This window comes from Giraffa tippelskirchi, chromosome 4, assembly GCF_054371585.1.
Source record: "Giraffa tippelskirchi isolate mGirTip1 chromosome 4, T2T-mGirTip1v1.2.pri, whole genome shotgun sequence".
Taxonomy (NCBI): Eukaryota; Metazoa; Chordata; class Mammalia; order Artiodactyla; family Giraffidae; genus Giraffa; species Giraffa tippelskirchi.
In genome coordinates this window covers 137,327,535-137,339,956 of record NC_137278.1, presented here as the reverse complement: position 1 = coordinate 137,339,956, position 12,422 = coordinate 137,327,535, and the positions used below count along the sequence as shown (strand labels likewise).

At 37.4% G+C, this 12,422-nt stretch overlaps 1 protein-coding gene across 11 annotated transcripts in view; it reads left to right on the top strand.

Annotated features, from left to right (window-relative positions):
* The window catches only part of TMEM117 (transmembrane protein 117), a 543,516-nt gene that overhangs the window by 171,961 nt on the left and 359,133 nt on the right, over nucleotides 1–12,422 (top strand). For 2 of the 11 annotated variants that reach the window (XM_081593586.1, XM_081593585.1), the window contains exon 4: nucleotides 1,581–1,610. The exons of the other annotated variants lie outside the window; for them this stretch is intronic. In XM_081593586.1, coding sequence (XP_081449712.1) covers nucleotides 1,581–1,610 — 30 coding nt within the window. The remainder of the gene's footprint in view (nucleotides 1–1,580; nucleotides 1,611–12,422) is intronic. 11 annotated transcript variants of the gene reach the window in all.

Below are 12,422 nucleotides of genomic sequence, written 5' to 3'. Positions count from 1 at the left end.
CAGTTCAGAAAAAAGCAAATTGGGCGACTGCAGTAATAATGTTTAAATCAGAGATCTGAGATTTTAGACACAGGTGATGAAGTTATCATGGAAAACATTTTTCCCCTTTGGCTGTTATTACTCTGTGACTACCTTTAACATTTGTACAGGAATAGTGCATCATCTGGAAGAAAGGAAACTGGACTTCAAAAAAACAAAAAGAAAATAGAAAATTCAAATCAGAAAAAAAAACTGTCTTAAATTGCTTGTTGTGTCCATACTGATGTTCTTAATTAAATAGAGCAAAACCAAGGGAGACCTAGATTAATTCCTCAAGTAACATATTTTTGTGTCATGATCAAGTGAACAGTGATCAAATTTTGACATAATAAACTCAAATGATATTTACTAGTATTTCCAAGATATGAAATTCTTAGATTGTGTGGTTCTGAGACTTCTAAATACATATAGCCATTTCAAATATGAGAAAGGGTTTGCTCAGAGAACTTTGTCATTTTTTTGGTGTATGTTGAAATGGCAATTAAAACCACTAGAGGGCAGTGTGGCTAAACACTTGTACCAAAGATACCTATTCAGGAGATTCAACTTGTCTGAATTTAGTTGTACAGGAAGTCTTCAATTACTCGCATGTACTGTTCCAAGATTCTGTTTTTAAATTACTACTTTGGAACTCAGATTGGGTTTTTCTCATAGAATCAATAAAAAGAGGAGTGATATGTTCCTAAGTTAACCCCAAATAGTCCATTGAATACACATCCTAACTGGGATTTATTGGCTGTATAAAAGTAAAAATAACAAAACAACAGAAAAGCCCCAGTAAAATTATACAACTCATTTATATGTAATGGGGTTAATAAAAACTGAATATAGAGGTTTTTGAGGGGCGAGGGGTCAGTTTAATTACAGAAGCCCGCTGGGTTAGAAATATTACAAAGCTGCAATCTCTGCTCCTTCAGAAATGATAGAACAGAAATCATCAGCAATGAACTGCTAATCTGCGGGTTCCCCCACTAGCTAGAGTGCTAGCACTATCCCCCTCCTCCCTTCTGTTGTGGCTGAGGGTGGGGTTGACTGTTCTGCTTCACTGGGAGCCAGATTAGCTGCTTTGCTTTCTGATGACCACTACTTATGGGCCCTCTGCTTCCCCACCTGGTATGCTTCAGGAGCATTTCTTCCTTTTTTTCCTTTATGTTAAGAGGCAGCCATCTGTCCGGCCAGCTGTATGTGTGCAGCTATTTCCTCCTGGCCTCAAGCTAGCAAGGGAGATTTCTTTTAGCAACTGTCCTGGGTCTAGTTTCAGGAATTCATTCAGCTCACTTCCCAGGAGGGCATGGGACCACCGCCTTGGCCGCAGCAGTCTCCCCTCTGTCCCTCTGTCCCGCTGCACTAGGAGTGGTTCCCTCTGCCCCTTTCATCCTCCTGACTTAATGACTGTTTCTGGAATATCCAGTTTTCTTTTCTCTAGGGCTTTCACTCCATTAGTCTACATTTCAGTCAGTGAATATTCTAACCTAAACGGGAAACAGCACCATTCATCCCTCTCCTCAGAGTTGAAAATCAGTTTTCTTTCTTCTCTTCAGAGCTCATGGGGATGAAGATGGAGGAAAAGGGTGAGCAAAATGTCTGAAGATGTGTGGGTGAAAGGCTGTTCCTCTCTGGATGGTAAACACCATAACCGTCCTCAAAATTTAGGTTGTCTCAGTATCACCTGGGAGTGCTCATCAAAAATGCAAGTTCCCAGAGGTGTGGAGTGAGAGCCAGGAAGCATCCTCAATGATTCTGTGTGATTCTGAGGAGGGTGGTATTCAGGCCACACACTGATAAATTATGCAGTAGGCCCTCCATCCTCAAGTCTCTTTCAGGCGAATGCGTTGTGATTTTAGAGGGCAATCTTTTGTTTATGGGCTTTTGTTTTAAGGCAGCGCATGTGTCACTATCACCAAGGAGACAGGAAAGGTATTTAGTTGGTTTGTTTGGTGAGGTTATGAAAAAATAATGTTTAGTGAAGATGGGCATCGATCTGATCTGCCCATTTAGGAGTATGCATGTAGTGTTTCCACTACAGTTTCCACAAAAGGGGAAAGTATTATTCATGAAACCTTCCCCACGTATGTTCTTTTTAGATGATAAATAATTGAAAGTAAAGGTTGGCATCAGTATGCCATATCAGGCTTTTCTTTTCCTTCTTTTTTTTAAGGGTAATGAGGAGACAGATGGTGTTTTTTTCTATAATAGCCAAAAAAAAGAAAAAAAAAATACACCCCCTCCCAAATCTCACAGTTGTGGAAGCAAGTCTTACACAGTTTCCAAAAGCAGATCTCAGATCCTGCTGGCCCCACCTTAGCCCCCAAGGACAGTGAATTTCATGAATTGTAGATTTACATATTCTGAATATATGTTACTGGATTGGCTAAATAGAGGGGGTTTTGGTTGAAACCAGGTCTTTCTAAGTACACTGAAAATAAACATCTAAGAAGTGAGAACCAGCTGTGTCCAGGTGAACAGTAGTGGCTACATTTCAAATATGCTGGAGTTTAAATGAGTAATAGAAATTACACTACCCCCCTATACACACATCAAAATACTGTTTCATTTTAGTGTTTATAGCCTTTCACAACATCAAAAGTAACATTATTACTTAAATGGAAGGAAGAAATCCTTTTTAGAGAGATAAAACAAGTTTTCCAATATGTGTTTTGACTAGACAGATGATGGCAAAAAAAATTCCAACTCTGCTGCATCATTTTTAAATAGATCATTGAAATGACAGCACTTTGATTTTTTTAGTGTTCTTTTTAACATTTGACAAGTCTAAGTGCTTCTATCTACATAAGTCACATACTAATTAGCAATTAACCACTGTTATTTAATTAAACTATCTAGTTGGTGGATCACGCATTAATCACTCCCAATTTGTTGTGTGCTGGCTGTTTGTGGTGATGAGATCGTTCTGCTGGGCTTCGTTTCATGCTGTGAGATGCAGCTGTGCCCAGACACAACGTCTTTCTGCCTTTGTCTTGAATTTACGGAAGCAACATCAAAATGTGTGGAATTGTGCTGACCCTAGCTAGCCAAGTAGACTTCCAGAAATGGTTACAAAAGACAAAAAGGAGTATTTGCTGACTGAATAAAGGAAGAACCCTTTCACTGAAGAGATTCATTATGGTTTCTTCGTTCCTAAGCTTTCGATTTTCTCTCAGATCATTTGAAAATGACATGTATGCTTTAAGGAAAGGTCAAAATTGTATCTTACACCTACAGAATTTGCAGGCCTATAACTATACAATAAAAACTCAAATTTTCAACACTTTTCTAAAGCTTTTGGTGAATAGGGTATATTGGATGAAATGTATTTGAAAGAATTTTAATTAGAAATGGCCACAGTAATTTAGAGACACTTATTTTAATAAAAATGTTATGCTTAGACTAACTCTTTGTACTTTTCATTCTATTGGTTGTTATATAAATGGGGACTTCTGCTATTATGAATTCTTCCAACAGCATATAATATGTCTTGAAAAATAGCTCCTAGGGCCTTATCAATTATTTTATCTGGAAAATACTCTTGATAATTAACTCTCCCCTCTTGTAGCTACACTTAACCAGGAGTAGACTTCATCTAAGTCAGTGATTCCCAGCTCTGGGCAGAGGTCAAGGAAGATGATGATTTATGTATCCTAATTACATGTGGAGTTTTTTGCTTGTTTAATTGTGTTTCTGTATGAAAGACTGTTGTTTCTGGTGGGGCTTTATCATGAAAGGCAGCCATTTTTTCCCCCAGATCGTGAGACAAGCTCATCTGGTGTGATGAGACTCATTGTTCCCCCAGAATGTAAAACATGCCCAAACCTAAGGCAACGATCATTTCAGGCAAATCTGACAGCGGTCTGACTTCCCTGAGTGACGGCATACTGGCAGTTCTCTGCTGGAAGATCCATTATATTTCCCAAGCATGCCCACCTATAGCAGCCCTGAGAGAGAGGCCTGAGCACAGAAACCAAAGCTTTGAGAAGGTATTGACTCATTCATATTTGCACAGTTAAAAAGCCATGGAATCAGGACCAGGACCCAGTTTTTTCCTACTGGTCTGAAAGTCTCTTCACTGTACATTTCTCTACCTTCTCATCTTCCTTTTCTTCCTCTTTTATCTTCTGGATAAAGGCATTTAAACAAAGAAATTCAAGTTTAGTGTGGCCATTATTTTAAGTTTTATGTAATGATTTAATTAATAAACACGACTTTGTGTTAACTTTTATTTCTTTCAAATGGCAGGCTCATCAATCAGCTTAAATATGTATAGATTATCAACTAGTCAAATGTTATCTTTTGTGCTGCATGCATTCCTAATTATTGAAAAATGGAATTATATCTCTGGAAGTATTTTAATAAAGGTTCTATAAGCATGAATAATGAATCCCCCTAGCTGCTTTGACTTTTTCCTTTCCATATATAACCCCCAACTTCAGGAAAAAAAGCTTCTTTGAAACAGAATGAAGCCTCTCTTCTGTAAGCAGAATGATTGCTGTCACATTGTGATAGAAGCTGATCGATGATAATACTCAGCAAATAGAAATCTTTCCTCCTCTATCACTCTGTAGCACAGGAAATATTTCAGTTGCTTATAAAATTTCCTTATAAATTTGCAGTTATTAACTATACTAATTAAAAATAAATCTAGAATTAAGAACAAATTGGGACTAAAGAATTCCAGGTCTTTTGGACAAATCCAATGATCAGATCTATGATATATTTGATAAGAGAAACAGCTTAACTCTTTTAAAAAAGATTTAATGCAATTTTTAAAGGTTGCTTTCCATTTAGTTATTACAAAACATTGATTATAGTCTCCACGTTGTATGTATAATACATCCCTGAGCCTATTTTACACCCAGTAGTTTGTATCTATCACTCTCCTACCCCTACATTGCCTTTCTCCCCCATTGGTAACCACTAATTTATTCTCTGTGGGTCCACAGCTTAACTCTTTCAGTGAACATGTAAGTTTCTGTGTTAGCAGTATTCAGGTATCATGATCAATGAATCAGTTACTTCATGTTTTTAATTTACATGGAGCCCAATCTGACAAGAATCAATGTTCTCAAAGGAACACATGATGTTATGTTTCATACTACTTTTTGTATATTCTTCCTCTGGTCAAGCTGTGAGATTTATAAAGTGGTAGCGTGGCATAGTAGAACTCAATAACTCATTCTGAATTCAAGATTCCTGACTTCTTTCCTTCTACTAACCCTGGGGTTCTTCATTTCTTCCTTCTCTAGTTGCTTTAGGTGTAGAGTTAGGTTATTTGTTTGATTTTTTTCTTGTTTCTTGAGGTACACCTGTATTGCTATGAACCTTCCCCTTAGCATTGCTTTTACAGTGTCGCATAGGTTTTGGGTTGTTGTGTTTTCAATTTCATTCATTTCTATGCATATTTTGATTTCTTTTTTGATTTATTCTGTGATTTGTTGGTTATTCAGAAGCGTGTTGTTTAGCCTCCATATGTTGGAATTTTTAATAGTTTTTCTCCTGTAATTGAGGTCTAGTCTTACTGCATTGTGGTCAGCGAAGATGATTGGGATGATTTCAATTTTTTTGAATTTACCAAGGCTAGATTTATGGCCCAGGATGTGATCTATCCTGGAGAAGGTTCCATGTGCACTTGAGAAAAAGGTGAAATTGATTGTTTTGGGGTGAAATGACCTGTAAATATCAATTAAATCTAACTGGTCTATTGTATCATTTAAAGTTTGTGTTTCCTTGTTAATTTTCTGTTTAGTTGATCTGTCGATATGTTTGAGTGGGGTATTAAAGTCTCTCACTATTATTGTGTTATTGTTAATTTCCCCTTTCATACTTATTAGTATTTGCCTTACATATTGTGGTGCTCCTATGTTGGGTGCATATATATTTATAATCGTTATATCTTCTTCTTGGATTGATCCTTTGATCATTATGTAGTGTCCTTCTTTGTCTCTTTTCACAGCCTTTATTTTAAAGTCTATTTTATCTGAAATGAGTATTGTGACTCCTGCTTTCTTTTGGTCTCCGTGTGCATGAAATATCTTTTTCCAGCCCTTCACTCTCAGTCTGTATGTGTCCCTTGTTTTGAGGTGGATCTCTTGTAGACAGCATATATAGGGGTCTTGTTTTTGTATCCATTCAGCCAGTCTTTGTCTTTTGATTGGAGCATTCAACCTATTTACATTTAAGGTAATTATTGATAAGTATGGTCTCGTTACCATTTACTTTGTTGTTTTGAGTTCGTGTTTAAACACGCTTTATGTGTTTCCTGTCTAGAGAAGATCCTTTAGCATTTGTTGGAGAGCTGGTTTGGTAGTGCTGAAGTCTCTCAGCTCTTGCTTGTCTGTAAAGCTTTTGAATTCTCCTTCATATCTGAATGAGTTCCTTGCTGGGTACAGTAATCTGGGTTGTAGATTATTCTCTTTCACTACTTTAAGTATGTCCTGCCATTCCCTTCTAGCCTGAAGAGTTTCTATTGAAAGATCAGTTGTTATCCTTATGGGGATCCCCTTGTGTGTTATTTGTTGTTTTTCCCTTGCTGTTTTTAATATTTGTTCTTTGTGTTTGATCTTTGTTAATTTAATTAATATGTGTCTTGGGGTGTTTCGCCTTGGGTTTATCCTGTTTGGGACTCTCTGGGTTTCTTGGACTTCTGTGACTATTTCCTTCCCCATTTTAGGGAAATTTTCAACTATTATCTCCTATGATTATCTCAATAGATGCAGAAAAAGCCTTTGACAAAATTCAACATCCATTTATGATAAAAACCCTCCAGAAAGCAGGAATAGAAGGAACATACCTCAACATAATAAAAGCTATATATGACAAACCCACAGCAAACATTATCCTCAATTGTGAAATATTGAAAGCATTTCCCCTAAAGTCAGGAACAAGACAAGGGTGCCCACTTTCACCACTACTATTCAACATAGTTTTGGAAGTTTTGGCCTCAGCAATCAGAGCTGAAAAAGAAATAAAAGGAATCCAGATAGGAAAATAAGAAGTAAAACTCTCACTGTTTGCAGATGACATGATCCTCTACATAGAAAACCCTAAAGATTATACCAGAAAATTACTAGAGCTAATCAATGAATACAGTAAAGTTGCAGGATATAAAAGTAACACACAGAAATCCCTTGCATTCCTATACACTAATAATGAGAAAACAGAAAGAGAAATTAAGGGAACAATACCATTCACCATTGCAACAAAAAGAATAAAATACTTAGGAATATCTCTACCTAAAGAAACAAAAGACTTGTATATAGAAAACTATAAAACACTGATGAAAGAAATTAAAGAGGGCACAAACAGATGGAGAAATATACCGTGTTCATGGATCAGAAGAATTAATATAGTGAAAATGAGTATACTACCTAAAGCAATCTATAGATTCAATGCAATCCCTATCAAGCTACCAACAGTATTTCTCACAGAACTAGAACAAATAATTTCAAAATTTGTATGGAAATATAAGAAACCTCGAATAGCCAAAGCAATCTTGAGAAAGAAGAATGGAACTGGAGGAATCAACCTGCCTGACTTCAGGCTCTACTACAAAGCCAGAGTCATCAAGACAGTGTGGTACTGGCACAAAGATAGAAATATAGATCAATAGAACAAAATAGAAAGCCCAGAGATAAATCCACGCACCTATGGACACCTTATCTTCAACAAAGGAGGCAAGAATATATAATGGAGAAAAGACAATCTCTTTAACAAGTGGTGCTTGGAAAACTGGTCAACCACTTGTAAAAGAATGAAACTGGAACACTTTCTAACACCATACATAAAAATAAACTGAAAATGGATTAAAGATCTAAACGTAAGACCAGAAACCATAAAACTCCTAGAGGAAAACATAGGCAAAACACTCTCCGACATAAATCACAGCAGGATCCTCCATGACCCACCTCCCAGAATATTGGAAATAAAAGCAAAAATAAACAAATGGGACCTAATTAAAATTAAAAGCTTTTGCACAACAAAGGAAACTATAAGCAAGGTGAAAAGACAGCCTTCAGAATGGGAGAAAATAATAGCAAAGGAAGCAACAGACAAACAATTAATATCAAAAATATACAAGCAACTCTTGCAGCTTAATTCCAGAAAAATAAACGACCCAATCAAAAAATGGGCCAAAGAACTAAACAGACATTTCTCCAAAGAAGACATACAGACGGCTAACAAACACATGAAAAGATGCTCAACATCACTCATTATTAGAGAAATGCAAATCGAAACCACAATGAGGTACCATTTCACACCAGTCAGAATGGCTGCTATCCAAAAGTCTACAAGCAATAAATGCTGGAGAGGGTGTGGAGAAAAGGGAACCCTCTTACACTGTTGGTGGGAATGCAAACTAGCACAGCCACTAGGGAGAACAGTGTGGAGATTCCTTAAAAAACTGGGAATAGAACTGCCATATGACCCAGCAATCCCACTGCTGGGCATACACACCGAGGAAACCAGAATCGAAAGAGACGCGTGTACCCCAATGTTCATCGCAGCACCATTTACAATAGCCAGGACATGGAAGCAACCTAGAAGTCCATCAGCAGACGAATGGATAAGGAAGCTGTGGTACATATACACAATGGAATATTACTCAGCCATTAAAAAGAATACATTTGAATCAGTTCTATTGAGATGGATGAAACTGGAGCCCATCATACAGAGTGAAGTAAGCCAGAAAGAAAAACACCCTTACAGTATACTAATGCATATATATGGAATTTGAAAGATGGTAACAATAACCCTATATGCGAGACAGAATAAGAGACACAGATGCATAGAACAGTCTTATGGACTCTGAGGGAGAACGTGAGGGTGGGACGTTCTGAGAGAATAGCATTGAAACATGTATTTTATCATATGGGAAACAGAACACCATTCCAGGTTCAATGCATGAGACAAATGCTCAGGGCTGGGGCAATGGGATGATCCAGAGGGATGGGATGGGGAGGGAGGTGGGAGGGGGGTTCAGGATGGGGAACACATGTAAACCCATGGCTGATTCATGTCAATGTATGGCAAAAACCACTGCAATATTGTAAAGTAATTAGCCCCCAACTAAAATAAATAAATTTATTAAAAAATAAATAAATAAAAATAAAATTGCAGTCAAAAAAAAAAAAAGGATTCCTGACTTCTAGTCTATCATTGGTTACCATATAGTGTTGTGATTTGGGGACATCATTAACTCCCATCTATAAATGGAAGGAATTGGCCTAACATTATCATTTATGCCTTTTAATCCTTAAGTTTTATGTGAATATTTAAGCAAATATGCTTCAAACTCTGGGCAAACTCCCAGGCTATGAATGCTGATTGAAATCTGGGACTAGGGAGTTTCCATTTAAACTCTAATGATTTTACAAACATTCTTCAGTTCTCAATAGTCAGGATATCTTATGGATATTTTTAAGGAGTTGGCAGTTTGCTAAAATTATCTAGCAGCTAGAACTCAGCCTACAATCTCTGCTCTGTTTAGGAGAATGCTGAAAACAGAACAGAGGCTACGATACATAGAAATGACAAAATCCAAAATTGTTCTTCAGTTTACTCATCAGTTTGTTAAACCAAAAATGTATGCCATGATTTCTAGTGATACTGAGGTTGGTGATAGAAATTACAAAGCTTGAAAAACCTAGACGTTTCTTTTTTTCTACTCAGAGTCTGAAATCAGAGCAAAACTTACCAGCTCATTTGTTAAAAATATAAACAGGAGGAGAACTCATGTATTTAATTATTATTCTTTTCCACTGCACAAAGTAACTGACATTTAGTCTTTCAAGTGGAGGTTTGTATATTATTATGTAAATGACCCAAAGATGGCATCTGTGTACATATTAGCCTAACAAGGCCTCTATGTTCACATCATAGCAGGCTGAGGTAGTTAGCTGGCATCAAACTCAAATTTGCATACGTTTGGTTGCTTTACTCTCTGTCCTGTGTGTTCCTCCTTGGGTTTATCCTGCCTGGGCCTCTGCACTTCCTGGACTTGGGTGACTGTTTACTTTCCCACATTAAGGAAGTTTTCAGCTATTATCTCTTCAAATATTTTCTTAGGTACTTTCTTTCTTTGTCCTTCTAGGATTCCTATAATACAAATATTAGTGCATTTAATATCCCAGAGGTCTCTTAGACTGTCTTCATTTCTTTTTATTCTTTTTTCTTTATTCTGTTCTGGGGCAGTGGTTTTCACCATTCTGCCTTCTGGCTCACTTATTTATTCTTCTGCCTCAGTTTTTCTGCTATTGATTCCTTCTAGTGTATTTTTCATTTCAATTATTGTATTGTTAATCTCTGTTTGTTTTTTCTTTAGCTCTTCTAGGTCTTTGTTAAATAGTTTTTGCATCTTCTTAATCCTTGTCTCCATTTTTTTTCTGATATCTTGAATCATCTTTAGTATTATTATTTTGAATTCTTTTTCTGGTAGTTTGGCTATCTCTAATTCACTTAGTTGTTCTGGAGTTTCATCTTAATCCTTCCTATGAGACATATTCCTCTGCGGTTTCATTTTGCCTAATTTTCTGTGATTGTGGTTTCAGTTTCAAAGGCTGCAGGGTTGTGGCTCTTCTTGCTTCTGCTTCTACCCTCTGGTGGATGAGGCTGTCTAAGTGGCTTGTGCAAGGTTCCTGATGGGAGGGACTCCACTGTTGGGTGTAACTGTGTCTTATCTCTCTGATGGACAGGACCATGCTCAGGAAGACTTTAAGCAGCCCTCTCCTGGTGAGTGGGGCTCTGTTCCCTCCCTGTTAGTTGTTTGACCTGATTCATCCCAGCACTGGAGCTACAGGCTGTGAGGTGGGGCTAATGGCAGCCTCCAGGAGGCTTATGCCAGTGAATATGCCCCAAAATTGCTGCTGCCACTGTCTTTGTCCCTGCAATGAGCTACAGTCACCCTCTGCCTCCACATGAGACCCTCAATACTGGATAGGCCTGGCCAAGTCTCTTATGAGGTCACTGCTTTTACCCCCCTGGATTTTGGTGTGTGCCCTCCAGGAGTGGAATCTCTGTTTCCCCCAGTCCCATGGATTTCCTATGATAAAACTTCCCTAACTTTCAAAGCCAGATTCTTTTTATTGCTCTCATGCCAATACAGATGTGACAAAAAAGGGCATAAAGTAAGTTGTTAAACTCTAAACTGAACTGAAGTCACTTAAGTCATATCCAACTCTTTGTGACCCCATGGACTGTAGCCTACCAGGCTCCTCCGTCCATGGGATTTCCCAGGCAAGAGTACTGGAGTGGGTTGCTATTTTCTTCTCCAGGGGATCTTCCTGACCCAGGGATCGAACTCAGGTCTCCCACATTGTAGGCAGACGCTTTACTCTCTGAGCCACCAGGGAAGTGAAGTCTTAACCACTTGACCACGAAGGAAGTCCCACTAAACTCTAAAACACTATGAAATTAAGAGGATAGACTCTGTATTCAGAACTTGGCCATACAACTTAGGTGACCTAGGGAAACTTGCCTGAACCTCATTTTCTTAATTGCCAAAGGAAGGTAACCATACTACCTCCCTCATGTGGTTGCTCTGAGGATCAGAAGAATTCTCCTTCAAATATTTCTAGAGCACAGACATAAATGTGTATTATGTGTATGCTTCAATGGTAAAATGAAGTGAAATACAAGTATCATATAAGTTATCTACAAGTGTCATGAGGAATGTGAGCATATTATAGAAGTAAAATGTTTCAGAGTAGATGTCTCTGAGTAGATGATACTCAGTTCTAAATAGCCATTAGGACTTTGGGAATAATTTTGCATTTATGTGAAAGACAACTCTGAAAGTGAATAGTATGAAATATTAAAAATAAAATATTCAAAAATAAAAATCCCTCTAATGATCAAAATAATTCTCATATGTCCATTTTTTATGGTTCATGTACATGTAGTCTTCACATATATTATACTCATACCACGGAAATATTACCCAAGTACAGAGATGAATTTATAAAAACCAAGGAGACTTCTTGTTTTAATTTAATTTCCAGACAATGAATTGCATCAATGAGTTCTAGTATCTAGTAAAGACTACAAAAGAAGAAACAGATTAATTATAAGACTACAGTTCACTGGCTCAAACATGATGCTGATTTTCATACTTTAATTCATGTTGGTTTGACAAACTCAATCCTCTTAACAGAAAAAACAGACTGCTTAAACACCAACAGTAAGGTGACTTAGTCTTTCAAAAGCTGTCCTCATGAGGACAGGAAGCCCTTTCCAGAAGATTAGCATGGTAAAGTGGGATCAGAATACACAATGAACTTTTGATATTTACTCTTTGTGAACCATGCACAATACTGCTAAGTGCAGCCATCAGGAGATGTGTGGAGTTGGTCTAGTGCATGGCATTAAGGGGGTTACAACAAAGATAGAGCAAC